The sequence below is a fragment of the Acanthochromis polyacanthus genome, chromosome 14, assembly GCF_021347895.1.
Source record: "Acanthochromis polyacanthus isolate Apoly-LR-REF ecotype Palm Island chromosome 14, KAUST_Apoly_ChrSc, whole genome shotgun sequence".
Taxonomy (NCBI): Eukaryota; Metazoa; Chordata; class Actinopteri; family Pomacentridae; genus Acanthochromis; species Acanthochromis polyacanthus.
This window is the reverse complement of record NC_067126.1, coordinates 15336454-15359267: the sequence shown is the minus strand read 5'-3', so window position 1 is coordinate 15359267 and position 22814 is coordinate 15336454. Positions and strand designations below refer to the sequence as shown.

Sequence of the window (22814 nt, the reverse complement as noted above, 5' to 3'; positions counted from 1 at the left end):
TGTCTCTTTTCTGTTTTTGACCTTGCTATTTTGATACATTTCTAAAGCTAGAGACAAGCGAGAGACTCTCAAGCCTGTGGAAGGATGTGTTATATGACTTGTTTTATGATGTTCCTCTGTTTTAATGTTTGCTGATTTTATAATGTAACTATGTAAAGTGTCTAAGTATTTTGAAAAGTGCTACACAAATAAATTATGTTATTATTACTGTTATGTCTTTGGCTGTAAAGAAGGGTATCTGAAAGTTCCAGTGGATGCCAACCTCCTGTGGCTAAAACTCATCCTTTCTGGCCCCAGGCTGTCCATCTGGCCTGCAAACTCCCTCCTTTCCTCGCATCATTGCGATACACGCATTACACATTCAACATGGAGAGTACAGTTTAACAGCAGCTGACATGCCCAAATGGAGTGTGACAGAAAAATAGAGCGGTAGCACAGGAGAGGAAAAGCTGGCTGAAAGACAATGACAATGTGGTGAAAATAAGGATTTCAGTGCACAAATCTGCTGTTTCTGTCATCATAGTGCTCCACTTTCACACATAACTCTTGAACTCCACCCTACACCACATTACAAACTACCACCAAGCTGTTCCAGAGCCTCAATCAATTCCATGTTATGCTGAGACTACAAAAGTCCTGATATTTGCAGTGAATCTCCTCCATTTCCAACTAAACTGGATGCTACCAGGGAGGAAATAAAGAAAAACAATGTTTGTGCAATGAAATAAAGCACCCAGCAGTGAAATTAAAAGACATGATACATTTTTCTGAATGATATTCACTTGATAATAAACTGGAGGCATATTTGGTTGAAGGGAGCATATCAAAAAGTTAAAATGCCACAACCAAGAAATGTGAGCAAAGTTGATATAGACAGCTTGAAGGAGGAGCTTTCAATTCAGAAAGAATTATTTGTCCTCTGGGGGCAATTTAAGATTATGATATCAGACGAAGACGAAGAAGAAGAAGAAGAAGAAGGACACAAAGGAGAATTACTTACCTGAACCGGAGGATGAGATCATGTTCCCAGATCTTTGGACTTCATCGAATCTGCTAAAGATTACATTCAACCTATAAAAGTGGATATAAACAGGAAAAAAAATCAGAACAACAGTGTTAAACAATAGAAGCAGAGAGAGATGGCCTGCTAGCTGTACCATCACCTCTGAGGTAAGAAGCTCTCTCTCCGCTCTGTACAGCAGTGGTGGCCAAGACCAAAATAGACAGTCTCCAAAACCACCACACAGATGACTAACTGGCAATAGGGGGCCAGAGAGCGAGAGAGAGAGAGAGAGAGGTAATGGTGGAATGCCGACATATTCTTCCATATGGTTCAGACTAAAACAGGACAAAAGGAAAGAAAATACCACAAACAGCCTGGACATATGTGATATATGAAAATGAAAGAAAGAAACATAGCTTGTCCAAACCTAACCAATGACATTAAGGCCTTTTTTAAAGGACTTTCTCAGGAACTGATTATAAAAAACATGAAAAAAAAATCTGATTTAGTGGCAGAAAAAAAAAAACTTGCTGGGTGTTCTGACAATAGACAAAGTCAAACAAATCAAGTACAGGGAATGAAGAATGAAAAAGGCATCAAGCAACACCTTCTCTTTGAGGTGAGTAGAAAATGAATCCTTAGTAACCTTTTTCTCATAGGAATTGGAAGCTTTACACCCTACTCAATGTGGTGCAATTTGGTTCAGCTCAAATTTCATAGACCGCCAACTTCATTCTAAAAATATGTGGTAGCAGATGAGGAATCATAACAACATTCATTTTCACCAAAAGAAATAAGAGTATGAAAGTAGACAACATTAGAAAATTATTTGACATGTTCATAGCCACAAAAGAATTTCACACACACTGCACTAATTTCTTACAAAAATGTGTCACAAATTGCAGTTTTACAGTTGTCCTATTTGAGCTATAGGTGTTATAGTACAAAAATGTGTTACAGCTTGGATGAGTCTTTGTAATGATAATGAATCAGGTCTTCTTAAAGAACACTGAGAAATGTGCCAACACAATATGCAATACTAAACAGAAACCACATGAAGTGTGTGTGGTACGTGCAATACACAAAACAGACACGATAACAGGGTTGCAACAAATGATAATTGTCACTGATAATTAATCTTTCCAATATTATATTCAAGATATTAATGTTACTGTTACTGATGGAAGCAAAACCATATTCACATTTAAGAATACAGTGGTCCCTCATCTATCGCAGGGGTTACGTTCCAGACCCCCTCCCCTAGACAAAAATCTGCGAAGTTGCGACCATATTTATTTTATTATTTATATATAAGGCTTTATAAACTCTCCCTACACACCGTACAACACTGTAGAGCAACACTATGCGCAGCGATTAGACATCTATGTGAAATGGACAAGGCGAACTGCTGAATACATGCTACACACGGGAGACAGAGGAGTCTGATGCTAAGGTCGCTGAGCCAATCAGCACACAGCGCTGTACATTGCGCATTTTATTTTAATTGAATATTCTTTTCATATGTTTTAGTTGTTGTTTTTTATATTTTTTAATATTGTTTTCAATTTTTTAGGCTCGAAAATGCTTATTTTACCGCAAAAATAATTAAAATAATGTCACGATTACAGAGCCAGTCCCTATGACTGAACTGTTGTGCTGCAATGCACCATGGGGCTTCGGGGTGTTGGGGGTTTAAATGCCATTATTGTGGTTTATGTTAGTGTTACAGTGTTATTAGTGTTTGTCTTTTATTGTGTTTTTTGTGGTTTAGTCAGCGTAGTTAGTTCGGTTAAGTGTTATGTTGTAGTGTTTTTGATGACTTTGTGCCACATTTTCTTCAGTGCTGCTCTCTGTGTGTGTCTAAATAAAAGCATTTGCCAATTGCAGACTGCATAAAAGGCAAACATCCTGTCTCCAGCTTTGTTCTTCAGTGCAGCTTAGCTGAATAATAAATGTACAAAAAAATAACTACATATCGCAAAATCCCACAATATAGCCAAAAATCTGCGATACCTAATGCAATTTACGATACAGTGAGACTGTGAAAAGTGAACCGCGATATGGCGAGGGACCACTGTATTGTTCTGACTCTTGCCATTAACTGACAAATGTCCCGCCTGGTGGTGCTTCTGATGATGAAGATGACCAGTGTTCATGCTTGTCAAGTGCTCCACACCACAGAGTTGACTGCCTGAGCCTTGCAGTGGAACTACTAGTATGACTGCTATTTGTGTATTTAAGTTGTATGAGACACTGAGCTTCAATGTGCTGTTTTTTGGTCTTTATTTTAACTTTAGACACCGTGGTAACTATGCTAATGCTGACCGCGAGGGTAAAAGCTAGCATGTTGCTAGTTAAGCTGCTACGGCTAGTTTAGCTTGTTGTGTTTATTTTGTTGACATAGTAAAGTTATCATAGTTACCTCATCCATAACCTGTAAAGGATGAGTCTGTAAAGAGTGTTTACATATTTATTTGTTTCTAACATGTTTTCCCTTGTATTTGTGTTGCAGTTTTACAATAGTATGAAAGGCTAAGAAGATTCAGTAAACAGAACTCAATCTCAGACGAGCCTGCTGGGTCTCCTTTTTTGTTCGCGATCTGTCTGGAAATACGGGTGGTATTCTGCCAGGACGGAATAAATAGACAATTAGATCATTTAGACTGTTTTCTTTAAAAATTAGAGTAAAAAAATTACTCTAACAGACTGACTGAATGTAAAATGGATGAGGCGTAGCTGAATAGTTAACACCTAATTGATTAATCAATCCAATTACATAACAGCATTCAAATGTGAACGCATCATTCATTTTTGTCATTATCGAAAAGCACTTGGTGTGAAAACTGCTGTAATTATACTGTGATAAAATTCATGAAGACCATTTTAATTTGAAGACAAGGCTTTGCTTGAAAAAAATAAAATGTACAGTAAATTTCCCTTTTCTAAAACTGTAATATCTAAAGATTCCACCAGGGGGAGAAGTGTGTATGAAGGAGGCCTGCAGCCTCTTTGTGTCTGAACATGGAAGGTAATCTTGTTCTCACCACTTTACAGCTGTGCCACAAGTGCAGTGTGCTTGAGAAATTGACAATTGAAAATTGTTCAAAGGGATAAAGGTAGATGTAGTGAAACAGACAGTGACAGGTTGGCAGGTGCCTGGTGTTGTACCGTGATTGTGGCAGGCCCTTCTTGCTGAGATCCAGCCTCACCCTCTCACCAACATGCCTGTAGATCTCCACTAAGCAGCTCATAGCTCCATCACGTACCTGATGATCACAGTAAAATACAAAAATAACAGAACAAATGGTGATATCTCTTTAAATGCCTTTTCCCCCATTTATCCCAGATTCACTGGGTTTGGACAAACACATCATTCAACCACAGCATATTGTTGCGTCCTCAGAGTGCACTACTTTATCCTATCAGTAGGGGGACACCATGGAGGGAGTGTTTGAGCCTACTGCCTGTCTGTATTTGAACATAGAGTGCTTTGTGTAATCTGACACACCAAAGAAAAGCAAACACACAAGAAAGCCCAAAACATTTTGCATATCAGTGTGTTCAGTTCTGCAGTATGTGGAAAGATCAGACACAAAATAACACATCTGACAAAAGCAACCAGAACAGTGAAAAAGCATGACTGGGCTTACCTGGCTTGTGGGGTCCCCCAGGAGGTTACATATATGAGGAACAATTTTACTAAGAGTCAAGCCTTGAGCTCCATATCTGAAAGAAAAAGTTTTTTTTTTTTTTTTAAATCAGTCCCATGAATAGATGAACTGTAGGAGGCATACAAGGAGAGATGAGCACACACTTACACCCAGGATAGTAAAATTAAGTCAAGGTGCAAAATGCCACTGTGTTCCCACAAATAAAGCAAATTACAGTCTGTTTATTTTACCATTGAGAGCACAGGTGATTTTCGTAATGTCCTCAGTTAGCGCGACACATTTAAAACACTGGATCCTTTATGTTTCACAAGAATTATAAACATCTAAACATTGTAGAACTAAATCTAAAAGATGAAATCATATGAAGTAACATGAAAATGAGGATTTCCTACTATCGACCACCACAATCAGAACATATGAAATTGAATGGAGGCATTCAGCATACGTGTTCAGTGTGGCGATGAGGCAAAGGCACACTCCTTCTCTGGTCCTGTTGTTTTTATGTTTGAAGCCTCCCAGCATTCTGTCCCATACATACTGCAACAACATATAGCAAACAATTAGCCAGAGATATTGGATTTTTTAAAAAAAGATCATAAAAAAAATATTTTTTTAAAAAAGGGAACAGTATTTCTAATAGTTTTTTGTGATTTCTCTTATTAATGACATAATCTTGATACAGATCTACTACTAGAATGGCAATCCTGTATTGCAGTTTCTTGACACTTATTGGCTGACACATACAATTAGACAGACAGACAGACAGACAGACAGACAGACAGACAGACAGACAGATAGATAACATTAACCGATACGTATTTATTATAACTAGCCAGCTAACCACTATTTTTTATACCATTTTATTTTATAATTTGATGGCATCCTATACAATCCATATAGCTTTGATAATACCTTGCACTGTACAAACGGTCCTGAAAAAAGAGCTGGTCACTGAAATGTTTCAATATTAATAAGTGAATTGCTCAGCTTGCTACTGTTTCTGTTGATACATTTCAAGGGGAATATTGACTAAAAGAAGTGCATTGTGGTGCACCACAGTTCCAAAGGCTTGCTGTCACTGGCAACACTGGTGAGTTTTGTTAAAGAGGAAAAACAATTATTTAATTTCAATCATTCTGGACTAAGACTATGCACTCTCTCAGGAGCACACAAGAGCAACACAAAAATGGGGGAAAAAAAATATTGCTGGCAGCAAATCTACCTCAGTCATCATTAGAATTAATTCAGGCTATGTGCTGAAATCCTAAGCTCATGGAAAAGGTGATCTCTCTCACAAAAGCACACAGATTAATGTGTGGTAGTACCTGCGGGGTGGCAGCTTGTTCCATGATCTTTAGCAGCAAAGTTTGGTCTTGGTCTCGTACTTGGTCTTTGGCATCTCCCAATCGATCAATAAGGCTTGGCAGAACTGAGGAAAAGATCACAGATCCCTTTAAAACAGTGAACGAAACAGAAGAACACGAGAACTCAAATATGTGAAGGTCATTCTGTATCCTTTCGACAGCCTAACTTCTAAGTTTTCACAACAACATAAAGACAGCAGAGACAATCTGTAATGTTAGGCGTCTACCAACTATCGCCCTAGAAGACACAAACTCATATTCAGCACTTTTGCAATTATCTGCATCAGTATGTTTAAATTGACTTCAGACAAAATAAATGAATTTAAAAACGCCACCTCTCTAGCTTTTAGTAACCATGACAGTAATCACACTGTGTAATAGCCTTCAACTGTAAATTGTGGTTTTCATTGAAATAGATTTATTGTTCAGTTTTTGTCAGTACTGAAGACATGCTGAAAAGCTCAGTTTTCCTATATTTTGATGGTATCAGCCCTGAAAAAAAAAACATCTGTCAACTCCTACACTGCTATTCTTATTAAAGTACAGAAGAGAATAAAAACAGACAGTACCCAGGGTATAAGTTGTTCAGACATTCAAATTTAGAGGAAGAAGGCAGCCAGCTGTCAGAGAGGTCAAGTAAATGATGCTAAATTGTGAAACAGATATCCTAGAATTTGTTAAAACGGTTTTGTACAAAAGCAAGTTCCAGAAATAGCAAGAGAAAGTGGAATAAAACACTATTAAGCAAAACAATGCTGTTGTGTCAATGACATAGATGAATCACTGAAATCAAGAAGATAAAACGTAAAGCAACCTATCAAAAAGATGATTAGATTATGGCTTGGATATCGGAAACCAAAAAGCACTGGCTTTATTAGAGACTTGAACTCTAAAAGATTAGAAAAACGGAATCTTACCTGTTCCCACTTGTGCCCTAAATCGCTCCGTTAACCTTGTCACTAAGGCAGATAAGAGGTCCAAGCCGAGCAGAGCCACCTAGCGAAGACACAATGAAACATATTAATGTATCTAAATGTAATTAGTTTTTAAAAGATTTCAACAACAACAAAAAAAAACACATCAGATTTTTTTCCAGATATAAATGATTGTCGTGAATTTATGAAAAACCACTGCCACAGGCCTGGACAAGCCCAGGTGGAGGATGAGATTAAAAAAGCTCTGTTGTGTATTGGTAAACATTTTTTAGATTTTTAGCTTCTGTTGTGTTTATGAATAGCACTACAACTTTCAAAGCACAGAACTAAAACATATGTAAAACTCAAATAGTATATAAAATACAGTTTCTTTGCTGCACCACAAGTGTACACTTTGTGGTTAAACTTTGATGGATATATGCAGGCTCTTTCTCCTGCAGCTTTCCTTGACATGTTTGAGAGCTGCTCAATGATTGAGAATAGCCATGCAGCTACACATAAGCATCATTTGGGTTTTTTGCTGAGTGTATGGCACACTTTTGGGAATCACTACATATGTTACTAAGGAGAAAGATGTATTCATTGAATTTGGAAAAATGGCTCTGCTGCCATCTGGTGGTCTCCTATATATTTAAATGTTCAGTCAGCCACAAAAGGTGTAGTAATACAAAACAGTACACATATTTCCTTTCTCAGGCAACACAAAAGATCTTTTTTAGCATGCCAGGACAGCCAAGTATATCTTTTTTTCCATTCAACTTCATCCCACTCTATGCTGGAACATACTGCTCATTATTCTATTGCCATCTACTCAGTGATCTATCACATATTGTCTTGTCTTCTACTGAAGAAACAGGTAATGTGTGTCCTCGTAGAAAGAAGGCCTGGTATCCAATGTCCTAATCCTCACATCACTTCTTTTGTTCTCCAACTTGAGAGAATTACTCAAATTACTGATGACATAGCCCTAACTACGAATGAATGACAGCTCTGAGCAGAATCACCAGACTTTTAAGATGGTGGAAACCTCACAGAAACAGTCTAATCTAATCTAGATTCAGCTTCCTCTCAGGTATGCTCACTGCAGGAGGTCTTTCTAACCTTTCCAAGTGTCACAATTGGAGGTAAACACTTTTCTGTCCTGTTTTTGGACTTGAAAAAGTGACTCACACAGGGACCATGGCAACAACTGCACCCTGCGTTTGAGTGTGAGTTAAACTGAAGGGAAACACTGTATAACACAGTTGAGTCCGATGTAGATGAGGACAGATAGGCTCCTCCTCTTTACAGACAGATGGCTAACTCTCTTTTGCTGTCAACCACATCCAGACACCCCAAAGCAGACACACACACACACACACAATCCCCCTCAAAGCCCTGGACCCAAATCTCACAGACATTATCCTTTCCAAATTCCCAAATCCTCCTACTTGACATGCTTGGGTCTGATTTCTTCAACTCTTCTTATTTCCAGTGTTTTTGTTCACTATAGCAGAGATGATGGCTGTGTCAGCAAATGCTAAATATCAAATAACACATAACCACATTGGGAAAAAAACACAGATCTGAATGTCTCTACACTGACCCTTACATCTTCTTTTCCTCTTGGCTTTTCTCTTCAGGGGTCGCCACAGTGAATCATCGGCTTCCATCTAACCCTATCTTCTGCATCTTCTCTCACACCAACTATCTTCATGTCCTCTTTCACAACATCCATAAACCTCTTATTTGGTCTTCCTCTAGGCCTCCTACCTGGAAATTCAAAACTCAGCATCCTTCTACTGATATATTCACTATCCCTCCTCTGTACATGTCCAATCCATCTCAATCTGGCCTCTCTGGCTTCGGCTATAAAATATCTAACATGCCCTGTTCCTCTGATGTAGTCAATCCTGATCCTTCTATTCTGGTCACTCCCAAAGAGAACCTCAACATTTTAGTCTCTTCTACCTCAGGCTCTGCCTCCTGTCTTTTCCTCAGTGTCATTAAACCAGACAACATTGCTGGTCTCACCACTGTTTTCTAAACCTTTCTTTTCATTCTTGCGGACACGACCCTTCCTACATAGTACATGAAAAAGGAAACAAATACTAAATTGCCAGGATGATACATATGTTCAGAGGTCATCCAGGATTTCTTCACTTCTGACAGTCACTTTTTGTGTGCCTCTTGCTTTTTAATTCAGAAGACTGAAAACCTGTAGCCTGAGGTTTTCCATAACCTGACCACGTAAAACATGTGAGGCCTATGTGCTGGATTCGTTGTATTTTCATTCTGAACCACAGATCAGAATATTTTTGGAAAAAAAAACAACCTCAAAGGCAACAGTAATACAGACTATATAATCGTCTTTTGAATTCTGGTATGGTGAGAGAAGACAATAAACCAAAAAACTAGGGCAGATAGTTGGACTTTCTTTTTGGCTCAGATGAAAGAGCGATTGTCCATTGTTTAGTTTATTATACTCCTTCACTGATTGTGATATTTAAGTGTCATTTTTTAAAATTTAATTCTTAACTGATGAAGCATAGTAAGTGGAACTATATCTACAGGTTAGCAATGAATTGCACTAGCGAGGCATGTTGTTTAATGTACTGGGGAGACATGAAATATGATCCAGGAAGTGCATGGAGTACAGATAAATGCATTTATAGACTTATCAGCTGCTTAAACAGAACGGTTTTGGCAGCTGTCATGGTTCTGACAATGGTTTGCAATTCTCACAGTTAAGATTTTAAAACTCGCTTCAAATTTATCTTCAAACTCACAACGAAAACATCTCACACCCACTAATTAGTGTTAAATACGCAGTCTTTGTTTTATAGAGTACTATTTAAAAGAATAAACAAAGCATGACCTGACTGCCTAACAACATAAACAAATACGTACATGTTGATGTAGTTGTCATCTTTTGAAGTGTAGACGTGTCTTGGTGACAGTTAGTACATGTGATATTTTGAATGCTTGTAAAGAGTGAAATTCTTTGCATGGCAGAAAAACGATATTTCAGACACTTGTATCCAATCATAGCCTAAAAGCTAATACACGCAAACATGTCAGGTTTGAAATTTGATTATGTGTTCAGACAGATTCTAAGAGACAGGTTGTTTCTTGCCTTTGAGTCAATCTGAAGCTGTCGGTAATGCTTGAACTGAGCACATAATGTACGCTTCCAGCTCCAAGTGGGCAACTGAGCATTTTTTGTGAGAGCAACTGTATCATGTAAGAATCTGTAAAGCACTTTTCTTGACCATTATACTTTTCAACAGGTTTTCCAAAAAAAAAAAAAAAAACTTCTCTTGTCGGAATGCACTGTCATCATTAAAACAGGTAGATAATTAAATGTAATAAATGTGCATAAATGCAGCTAGTGGACTGTAATCGGTATGCTTGCCACAGTGATTAGAAGACCAATCAAATTCCATTATCTTTGGAATGTTTTGTTTTTGACTTTTTTCCCCAATGTAGCATATAGCAACTACAGAATCACGTGACAGAAAAAAATCTCTATTCCAGACAAGTATTCTCTGATCTCAGGGATCCATCTCTGATCAAACCTCACTCACTAGAACACTGTTCTTCCTGAGATCTGCTAGAAAAACCCAACAGACCACAGCCTCCTCCATCAGTCTCTGATGTGGAGGAGCCTTTAAATTATATCAAAGATTTCTCTCTCGCTTCTTCCCTTTCTACCAAGAGTGCCATCTCATTTCCAGTAAAAACATTTACACGAGGAGTTATACACACACCTTACAAAATGAGCAGCAGACAAGTACAGAAACATTTCACCACGTTTGCACTAATTTTCTTTAAGTCACGACAATAGTGTGTGTGGCTCAACAAACAAACACACATTCCTGCATCATTTCAAAATCAAGCTTTTAAAGAGACCAACAAACCTCTGGAAAAAGGAAGGGAAAAAAGACAAACTGTGGAAGACATTTCTTTAAAATGAGCAGATGACATTTATGCACAGAAAGTTGTAGTTTACTGCAGACAGCTCTGTGATTATGCACAGCATACTTCCTGCTACATAACTGGATTCCAATGGGTTTTCTATAAACGTAAGGTTTTGTCTCTTTCAAGACCATTTTTGAACTTCAACTGACTCACATGTCTGCTTTTTGCTTGCTGCCACAGGAGCTGTCACGGCTTCTGTTCAATCAATGAATCGATCAACTATTATACTGATCAATTCAAGCGATTCTTATTCCTCCAAAAAAAATCTAAATTTGTCTTATTTTAGTTAAGTTCATTTTATGTCGACAAACTGTATGCTGTTCTATAATGCAGCACAGTACCAAATGGAAAGAAATGCTTACAAATGAAAGTATATTACACATCTTAAAACAAATGCAACATGGATATAGCTTTAGAAGTACAGATCAGCAAAAGCATTATTTTGTAGTTGTCCTTTTACTTTGGTAGAAGTTTAGACTTAAATATAAACAAATTCACTACATTGCAGTTGTCTATAGTTAATGTGTATGGTGAGTTTGTCAGACAATGCTGTGGTGATAAAGTTTTCTAAGTGGTGCAGAGGAGCAGCTTGAAAGTGACTGTTGGTTAATATGTAGTTTTACTGGGTTACCTTACAGTTACTATGTTGTAGGTGTCTAACTCCCAAAACAGAAAATTATCTAAACAAACAAAAACAGGGTAAGTGGGAATACAGCTCTGATGTCATGATGCAACAATTACACAGTAATGCTGAAGAAGAATATATGTTATTTTAAAAACATGCACTGATTTAAAATACTGATAATACTTTTTGAGGATTTGTGATTTTTTTATGTCTGCTTTGGATCATTGCCTTGTTAGAACACCCAACTGCATCCAATATCCAACTTTTTGGCTGATGATTTTAAGCTTTCCTGAAGAATGTGGAAGTATTCCTCCTTCTTCATTATTCCATTTACATTTTGTAAAGCACCAGTTCCACTGGCAACAAAATAACCCCAGAGCATAATACTACCAGTGCCATGCTTGATGGCAGAGTTTGGCATTCTTGGGGTTAAAGATGTTTTGGTGACTCTTGGTTGACTGTTGACCATCCTGCCCAGCTGTCTCTCAGCAGCAGGTGATAACTTGTGTTTTATTCCTGACTGCGTTAGTGACACAACTTTGCCATGCACTTCATGGTTACAAACAACAGTTTGCCCAGTTGATTTTGGGACCTGAAACATCTTTAAAATGGCTCCAAGGGACTTACCTGAATTGCTGAAGTCATGGATTTGTTTTTTCAGATCTGTACACAGCTCCTTAGACTTTCCCACTGTGGTGTTTGTAGCTGCGACTAATGAATGTATCAAATGGATCCTATTTAAAATGGTTCAGAGAAGTCAGCAGCTCTAGTCAACTGTAATCATCCATCACTCAAGAGGTCATGCTACTAAGAAAATTTGATCAACATAACTTTGTTCCAAAACTGATTCTCACTGAAGTTGCTATATTTTTGACCAAACAGCTTTTGTAATATTCCCAGAAGACATATGTAAATCTATGAATAAAACACAATGCATGATTGTTTTTGTTTGTTTGTTTTGGGGGCTTTTTGTGGCAAAGATGCATGTATTTCAACTCAGAAAATCGAGTTACAGGAGTCATTGGAAACTCAAGACTACCATGATATACATGGTCTTTACGAGTGTTTGTAAACTTTTGTTCAAAACTGTAACAAAGACAGCTACTGTTTTATACAAATACAGTTCAAAATCAAATGTTTTGAATGCCTAGGTTTACCCAGGAAAGATATGCAGACTTATATATGCCCACAGAGGGAGGTCCTTCATAAGACTAATAAATATGTTTACATTTCTACATTTAGGGCATTGGGGTTTTTGTTACCCACAATCTATGGTTGGTAGTCTGACTATGTGGAGGTAATCTACTTTTCTCATTCATATTCTTACATGTCATACCCAGAAAAGCAAAGGTAATAACGATTAATTAATAACGACTGCAATCCATGTAGCTCGTACAAGGTTCATGTTGTGAATGCCAGTTCACTGACTTGACACACTGGGACACTGTGGAAAGTTGAAAAGGGCTTAATACAATACATACTCAAGGATAGGCTGGCAATACACAAACTGTTTCCAGAGATAAGAGTCTCGGCATGCTTTGACTCTAGCCAGCATGTTGAGGACATCTACTGACTTAATCTTTTCCAACTAAAAACAATGCTTGGAGGAACACAGAATCAATCCATGAAGTATCCTGCAAGTTCCGAAGCATTTTTATTGCTTTTCCAGTAGTCTTTACACTTCCCTAGTAGCAAGTCAGCAGTGTGAAAACTCTCTAGCAACACTGTCATGATCGTATTCCAGAGAAGCAAAATGGGAGCTACCCAGTTCAACCACAACCTCGTATGGACATGACTGGACACATCCAAACAGATTCTAACATCCACTGGATTCAGAAACAGTAATGGAATGAATGTGATTGTGATGTTATGCCAGTTTTAAGAGGTAGCATTATCAGTTTCCTGAGGGGCGATTAGCCAGCAGTGACCGCACTGTGACTCAGCTTCATTCAGCAGCGCTCAGGACCTCAGGCAGGGTGGCAACTGACAATGGAATGTACAGTAAGCACTCATTAGAGGAAAAAAAACAACTGTGCTAATCCAGAGCACATATAAACACACACATAGCTACAAACACAAATTTATCATACAACAACAGCTAGAGACATACACATAAACAGACTTTTTTACAGTTCACTTCCTCCAGAGATGATGCTTCATGCTTGACTTGCTGCACTGAAAACACTGAAATGGAAGCATCCTCCTCCAGACATAGTGCCACTGATACTAATGCATGTCACTCCTGCTCTCTTACTTGTTCAAGTTCAAACATTTAAATGCTTCATGTTGTAATTGCATGAATGCAAATTACAGGGAAAATAACAAAAAGCATTCAAGCACAGTGTTTGCCGATACATAAACCTCCAAAGCAGATTCATGCCTTTTGATGCAGAGAAGTAGCATAGCCGCGCTAGACAACCCACGGCAACAAATTTAATTCTCTGCCAGGGTGGGTCTAGTTACCCTCCATAAGGCTCGAGGATTCTCCTAAAACTGGCCGGACGAATCACCATGAAGTGTAGAGTCAGAAGGCGGGCGTAACTAAGTGACGACAGAGGCGCGACAATTCTGACAGAAACAACCAGAAATAACTAGCCTAGCCGCACTAGACAACCCATGGCAACAAATTTAATTCTCTGCCAGGGTCGACAACAAAAACGACAACAGTCGTTGAGCTCCATTAGCACCGACTCTGAATAATCTTTCTGTTAACGTGTCTGTAATATACTTGCGCTTCACCCATTGACTGTATAAATAAGGCTTCACCGAACTACCGCATCCTCTGATTTCCAGCGCTCTAGGAGCCTGTTCGTTGCGCTGATTGGTTGTATACCTACCCAATTGCTGCAGAGGGATTTGATAGACAACCTTTTAGCCCGCCTCCCTCCCTGTCGAGCGTGCCTAGACCCTTGTGCCTTCAGAACATGGGTCTAGCACGGCTAGGCTAGCAGAGAAGTGTTTTGAAACCCACTTCAACGATGAACAACTTTCCTCCAAAATAATATTCCTTCATTTTGTGTTTTCTTTATTTAGCCCAAAATCACAAATGTGCCTAAATGTACTTCATTTCATAACACCACCCTCTATCCGCTGACCTTGAACCTTAAACTTGTCTTAATGCAGTGACCTTATAATTGTCGCTTAGCAGATGTAACTAAGCACAGCAAGCCCGCTGATGTGTCAGACTAAGGCTTAAGGTTCTATTCAGACAACAAAAGGTACGCATCAGTCTGTTCTGCATACAATTGCATTACCCCTTATATCAAACACAGAAAAACACACAGGGCTCTTGTGTATGTTCATGAAAGATTGGCCATGACACTTTTTACTGGATTTAACAGCAGATTGGCCTTTAGAGACATTTCACTGAATATCCCTGAGGTATATGGAATAAACACTGTTGCCTTTCTGTCCCACAGGCACAGTAGGTGGCTTTGACAAGATTTCTGCAGAATGTTGAACTTCCCACTAGATTTGGAAACCATGGATGGAAAGCATGCACAAATGACAGTATCTCCACACTGCTGACAAATTATAAAGGTGAAGATGAGCCCGATACGCCTCATACAGCAACTCTTCTTAACAAGCATTTGTTTTAAGCAATGTTCCTTTTCCTGGCACATTCGCAGCTGTCGCTTCTAAAGTGCACAAAGACCATTTTGTCGCAAATTTTGGCCTGAATGTAGATGTTCACAAAATTCGTAACACAGTCCCTTGCAGACTTGCCGATGTTCAAAATATGAATTGGCCTTAACATACCCTACTAGTCTCTATAAGAATGGTGCACTGCATGTCCAACACACAAACAAAACCCAAATCCAAATTCATAAACAAAAATAGAGTTTTTGATGATGCATGAACACAACACAGCTATTGGGAATGTCACTCATACAGCATAATAATTCAACAAATCACTGAAGTAAAAGCACAGCCTCAGCCTTAGCTACACCTTACAGTAGTAGAAAACAAGTATATCAGCTGCAGCACAGAGCGGTCTCTCAGCAAGTTGCAAAAAGCGGAGAATGGAGCTGGGGGCAAGACAGATTATGTCAACCTAAATAATTTTGCCAGAAGAGTTGGCATATGGGAAAGGGAATGAGATCCTGGCATAAAATGTTTTTTTTTAATTTAGAGTGACACCTGTTTGATGATCAATGACAGTCGGAAAGATTTTTTAACAAAAAAGGCTGGTTTCCTCTCCAAAGGGGCTGAAAACAACTTTACAAATCTACTACAAATGCTAAAGATGTTCACAGTCTTGGCAGGCAGTTAGTGATACATTGATAACCTCTATGTCCTAATATTCAGTAAACCAAGGTATTTGGATATAAACAGACATTTAGGAGACAGATCATTTAGTGTTGATCACCAGCACTAACTTCACCAATAGTAAACAGAAAGAAACATTTATTAACAGTTCTGTTCACCGCAGCATACCCTCTCCAAGAGAAAATTATTACAATAAGTTTGTTTTCATAACTGTGAGCCTTTTCACAGAAAGTTTGCAATAGTTTGTTCATATCTCACAAGCAGTGGTCAGAATTGACCAGCAGGTGTTACATCTCAAATTTAACGGTCAAATGTTCTTGATCTGTTTTATTGTACAATCTAGAAGCCTCATTGGATCCTGTGTAACTGTAAACACAGCTGAATCCCTTTATGATTTTACCGTGCTAGAGGGAGATTCTAGTTCCAGTAGCTGTGGTTAGCATTAACGCTTTGTTTATGGAAAACCAGTTGAAATGAATTTAACAGTGTAAATAAGAAGAAACAGCCACTGTTGACTCTCACAAACAAAGCTTTTCTGCCTTAATCTTGAGTGAACAGAAACTGTTTCAGTGCAGCTAACTCAGTGTCCTAGAGGTAGAGATGTGGCCTGTCAGACGGCAGCCACGGGACGGCAGTGACGTAAGCTGAGGTGCTTATGAGTCCTGTTTGCCACAGGCAAATGACTAAAAACAGTAGCAGCTAACCAAGCAACAGCTCTTCGCACTCAGAGAAGAACAATGACAACAGATAAGATATTGTAATAGCCGTTACAGGTGAAACAACTCTAAATAAGTTTTACAAGTCACAAATGAAATGTCGTTTGATAAGAACGTCATACAAATACTAACAGCTTTGATGTGCCTTAAAGAGCACACACAATAACAATACTGTTTTGAGTGCTACAAAATATAGAGGTGGACATCAGTCTGCAAGCAGAGAAGAGCCTCGGTCACAGTGGCAGCAAACTATTGTGGCTACCAAAACCAACTGGAAATGGATGCAGAGAAAAGTTGACTCAGGGTATCATAATAAGACTCTGCACACTCAACAATACAGAATTGAAAAGGGCAGTAGTCGCTTGGGGCTGCCATTAGAAGCTGCCTTTAAACTTTCTTAGTTGTGTTCATCTTCAGAAAACAATAAAAATAAAAAATGAACCACATTTTTTCCCCATAAAAAAATGCATCACTGCAAAAATTTTCTGCAATTCTTATCCAACATACTGTACCATCAGTGAGTCTGACTGGTCCTGAAGTCATGCAGCAGCATGAAAACAACCTCAAACATTTAGCCAGTCATAAAAAACTATCTACAGCAGCAAGAGGAATAAGTCCTATGAAAAGGAAGAAGAAGAGCAAGTCCTGCAACACATGGCATCACTGTCAAAGAGCCCTGCTCTCAACATTTTGCATTTAGTCTGGAATTCCATGAAGACAGAAGGCACCAAGACAGACTGAATCCACTGGAAAATCTTGGCTAGTTGTCCAACATGAAAGACAGTGAAATCCTTCCATGATGGCATAATCGTATGTTGTTCTATACTTAAGTAAAATTGAAATTTGAAATATAGTAAACAGTTTTGTGTTTTCTAATGCATAACAGTGTAACCTGATCTGCCATACGATCCAGCTTTGGACATGCAAATTAGTGCTGACTGATGAATCAGATTTTAATTGTCAACTTGATATGAATATGCACAGTAAACACTTTGAAAAACACTGAGAAAAATCATCATATTCACAAGCACCTTGCATTCACACTCAGCATGTCAATATTTAACCTATCATTTGGGCATGAACACACATGTATTCAGACTATCTGGCCAATTCGATGAAGGCTGTGCCAATCATCAGCTACCATCAGATCAACTGGTGTCATTTTGGTGCCAACTGCAAGGTCAGCTAGCCCGATGGCTAAGAAAGAAGTAAAGAAGGAACAAAATGGGAGATAGAAATCATTTAAAAAGGTGTAGCAGAGGAAATACTTTATTATACTTAAAATATCGTTTTTTTAAATGCTCTGTTTAACTGGTTGGGTACACGTGCCATTTTGACATAATGTATTTCATTTTCTTATACATTGGGCATAAGACTATTCAATGATTGGAGACAATGTTAGGAATGCTGCCTATTAAAGCAAAAAGACACAGGAACTGTATGGCTAATAAACATAACTGTCATTTATCGCAAATCATATCATCACTGCAATATAAAACAATGCTATCATACATTGCAGATTTTTCTAATAATACACACGTGGACAAAATTGTTGGTACCCCTCAGTTAAAGAAGGAAAAACCCACAATTCTCACTGAAATCACTTGAAACTCACAAAAGTAACAATAAATAAAAATTTATTGAAAATTAAATAATCAAAAACAGCCATTACTTTTGAATTGTTGATTAACATAATTATTTAAAAAAACAAACTAATGAAACAGGCCTGGACAAAAATGATGGTACCTCTATAAAAGATTGAAAACTATTTGACCAGAGTGACATGATTAACTCAGGTGTGTCATTTAATTGACATCACAGGTGTTTCCAAACTCATAATCAGTCAGTCTGCCTGTTTAAAGGGAGACAAGTAGTCACCCTGCTGTTTGGTGAAAAGGTGTGTACCACACTGAACATGGACAACAGAAAGCGAAGGAGAGAATTGTCCCAGGACATCCGAAAAAAAATTACAGACAAACATCTTAAAGGTAAAGGCTATAAGACCATCTCTAAACAGCTTGAAGTTCCTGTGACAACAGTGGCTCATATTATTCAGAAGTTCAAGACCCACGGGACAGTAGCCAACCTCCCTGGACGTGGCTGCAAGAGGAAAATTGATGACAAATTGAAGAGACGGATCGTTGGAATTGTATCCAAAGAGCCCAGAGCAACCTCCAAAGAAATTAAAGGTGAACTCCAAGGCCAAGGTACATCAGCGTCAGATCGCACCATTCGTCGTTGTTTGAGCCAAAGTGGACTTCATGGGAGACGACCAAGGAGGACACCACTGCTGAAAAAAACTCATAAAAAAGCCAGACTGGAATTTGCAAAAATGCATGTTGACAAGCCACAAAGCTTCTGGGAGAATGTCCTTTGGACAGATGAGACCAAACTGGAGCTTTTTGGTAAGGCACATCAACTCTATGTTCATAGACTCAAAAACCAAGCATACGAAGAAAAGAACACTGTCCCTACGGTGAAACATGGCAACCCGGTCTCACGGGGATTCGTGAAACTGTCACGTAAGTTTTAGTTTCGGTTTCGTGCGCACCAACACGATTTCGTCATGTTTTTCGTGCCGCTCACCACGAAATGTTTTTCGCTGTGGTAATCACATCTGAAAGTGGTTTATACCGGCGGATTCATGACGATCTAAGCTGTCCATCGGCGTATACTGCTTGTGTGATCGCGTTTGCGGCCGCCGGCCGCCGGACATTCTTGAAATTCCTATGCAAATTGGTAAGTGTACCACCGGCTTATGGTTAGGTTATGGTTAGGTTATGGTTAGGGTTATGTTTAGGGACGATGTCATGCAAAATATAGCGTTGGATTCGCCACGGTTTTACATTAAAAACATAATATACACATTCTTTTGAAATACGTTCTGAGTGGCACGAAAAGTCCGCCGTTTAAAATACATTGGTGCGCATTTCGTGGTGAGCGGCACGAAAAACATGACGAAATCGTGTTGGTGCGCACGAAACCGAAACTAAAACTTACGTGACAGTTTCACGAATCCTCGTGAGATCGGGCTGAACATGGAGGAGGCTCAGTAATGTTTTGGGGCTGCTTTGCTGCATCTGGCACAGGGTGTCTTGAAAGTGTGCAAGGTACGATGAAATCTGAAGACTATCAAGGCATTCTGGAGAGAAATGTGCTGCCTAGTGTCAGAAAGCTTGGTCTCAGTCGCAGGTCATGGGTCTTCCAACAGGACAACGATCCAAAACACACAGCCAAAAACACCCAAGAATGACTGAGAGAAAAGCGTTGGACTATTCTAAAGTGGCCTTCTATGAGCCCAGATCTGAATCCCATTGAACATATGTGGAAGGAGCTGAAACATGCCATTTGGAGAAGACACCCATCAAACCTGAGACAACTGGAGCTGTTTGCTCATGAGGAGTGGGCCAAAATACCTGTTGACAGCTGCAGAACGCTCACTGACAAATACAGAAATCGTTTAATTGCAGTGATTGCCTCAAAAGGTTGTGCAACAAAATATTAAGTTATGGGTACCATCATTTTTGTCCAGCCCTATTTCATTAGTTTGTTTTTTTAAATAATTATGTTAATCAACAATTCAAAAGTGATGGCTGATTTTGATTATTTAATTTTCAATAAATTTTTATTTATTGTTACTTTTGTGAGTATCAAGTGATTTCAGTGAGAATTGTGGGTTTTTCCTTCTTTAACTGAGGGGTACCAACAATTTTGTCCACGTGTGTATTTTGACCCAATTCAGGAACTGCAAAATATCCCTGTTAATATAGTAAAAATACTTAACAGTATTGCCCAGCACTGAACATATTTCTATGAGCATTCTCAACAATATCCAGGAAGTAAAGGAGCAGATGAACCACGCTGTTGAGAATCCTTTAATTAAACCCAGCATCACGTCATAGTTCACTTCTCACAAGCTGCTATTTTTCTGTGTGATTAATTTAAAAAAAAAAAGTTTTTCACAACCAATTTTATTGTACTATGAATTCAGCAAAGATAGTTCTGTACTGCACAATACACTCTTCTTTCCATAACACATCATACATGTACAATGCTCACTTTGGACCACAAGTTCCACTGGGCTGGCATAGAGGAGAGCAGTTTAATTATTGTAATTATTGGGATGTCACATCATCACACATTCTTTTTTGAGTGATATATACGTACCTATGAGACAGTCAGTGCCACTCAAGCACACTTTATTGATTATTGCACAAATACATGACTTTCCATTTACAACAACCACAAAAGAGTTTAGTATCTTTATTTAAAATTCTGAAGACATAAAACGGGATCTTCTTACCTTAACCCTAACCCTACCCATGCCACTCTGTACTTTTTGATCACTCCAAGTATAGTCAACAAGTCACAAATTCTATTTCTTAATGTTTTTTTTTTTTTGCTTTCAGACACAACCTTTACAGAGTCACAAAGGATTCAGCATACGCATATTTACTGAGAAAAATTACACAATTACACCAATTCCAATTACCTAGTGTTTCCACCTGTGTTTACAGAAACATGGTGGAACTCACAATGTCGTTTCATTTCCTTAAAAAAAATAAGCGATGTAACTGTCTTGCTTTGTCATTTTGGTGTGTCAGACATAAGGTCCAGAAAAAATGTCATGCAGGCTTAACTTTGATCATGATGTCTTCTGGTAACACTCTCTATTGATCAACTAAACATATTGCTAAAAAGACTGCTCCTGTGATGGCTAACATCATTTCTCAAGGAATTATAAACTACATTGCAATGCTTTGTCATCTAATAAGCCATCAGACTTCTGGACCTGTTACTCTAACCAGATGTCCTAGACCATATTTCATTGTCTCTCTGGCACCTGAAGCGACAGGCCCCCACAAACACCCACACATGCAGACTAATTTTCTGTCTGTACACCAGCTGAGTCATTCTCTAAATTGAACATAGACTGCACACTCTGGCACCTCTGCAGCCACTGTGTTGCTCCACTGTGGTACAAAATGTGTAGTGTAAAACAAGAGTTTCAACAACATCGAAATCCAGTGGCAACTCACTGTTTGGTCAGTGTGTATACATCCAGGAAAAGCATTATTACTAAAAGAGCCTCCTAACACTTTGCAGATGGCACTGCAAGGATATAAGCAGGACCAGTGTCGAGCGTCACAGTCACAATGATTCTTTTCCCAGATTCCTTTATTGTGTCAGTTTGCTTGCATATAATAGGATGTATTTTATCAGAACCAGTTCTGGTTTCCTATACAGTAGAAAGGTCAGCTCCTGTATGTTGATCCGCTTCTACACATTACAGTCCTGTCTAGCTGGTATTAAGCACTTACACGAGCAAACAAGTAACTGTGTCAAAAAGTCATCTGTCAACTTTATTCACTGGGCAGGAGACGAGGCAGTGTCCCCTCTGACAAGGCAGGGCTGACTGGGTGCTGCACTACTGATGTAATCCAGTTCCTAAAGGATAGGCTGCAGTGTTATGTGCCATAAAGGACACGTGCCTTGATACAAGACACGGCAGTCACTGTGGTAAACTGTTGGGCACTTAAAGAAAGGGAGCTGCACTGATGACATCCAAGTTTGCACTGACTGACAGGTTAGTGAAAGCTCACATGCAAGCATGTTATGAGGGGGAGGCATTCTGGTTGAACGGGGATAAAGAGAATAGGACATAACTGACTGGGAGGATGTTTTTCATATGTAATAAGTTACAGAATTGAGTGATGCCTTTAAATCTTTGTGTCTAGTCACATCATTGAAATTAGTGTAGGCTTTTCTTTAAGTTTTCTTCCTGCTAAGGCATTTGATGGGTTTAGCTCCCGATCCTTATAGCACATTCTGCAGTCAGGGTGTTCTGAGTACATTGATGCATGTGCTGTGGGAGTGCCCACAGGTACAAAGGTTTTGGGTTGAAGTTGTGGATAAAATGCCTGCTTTGATAGGGAGGAAACTACCACTGGAACCGGCGCTTCTTCTCTTAAATGATGACTCCAGGTTCAAGATCACTGAGGTACAGCGTAAACTCTGGCTAGCTGGTATGACTGCAGCAAAAAAATTATAGTTTTAAAGTGGCTTCCACCACACCAGTTATCAATTAAACATTGGCTACAAGCTCTTCTTGAGGTGGTCTACCTGGAGTGGTCATCAGCTCGCATCAATAGTTCTGAGCCACGAACATTGAAGATGTGGAAAAAAGCTGTAGAGGATGTCAAAATGTTACTGTTATGACTTCTGAGGCTCATTTGTGGTAATTTTATGTTTGGTTTATAATCCTGTTTTC

At 38.8% G+C, this 22814-nt stretch overlaps 1 protein-coding gene across 1 annotated transcript in view; it reads right to left on the bottom strand.

Annotated features, from left to right (window-relative positions):
• The window catches only part of clasp1a (cytoplasmic linker associated protein 1a), a 111711-nt gene that overhangs the window by 61669 nt on the left and 27228 nt on the right, over positions 1-22814 (bottom strand). Inside the window, exons 3-8 of the mRNA XM_051958996.1 lie at positions 6956-7034; positions 6000-6103; positions 5120-5211; positions 4654-4729; positions 4172-4269; positions 1001-1071 (exon numbers count right to left, since the gene is read on the bottom strand). Coding sequence (XP_051814956.1) covers positions 1001-1071; positions 4172-4269; positions 4654-4729; positions 5120-5211; positions 6000-6103; positions 6956-7034 — 520 coding nt within the window. The remainder of the gene's footprint in view (positions 1-1000; positions 1072-4171; positions 4270-4653; positions 4730-5119; positions 5212-5999; positions 6104-6955; positions 7035-22814) is intronic.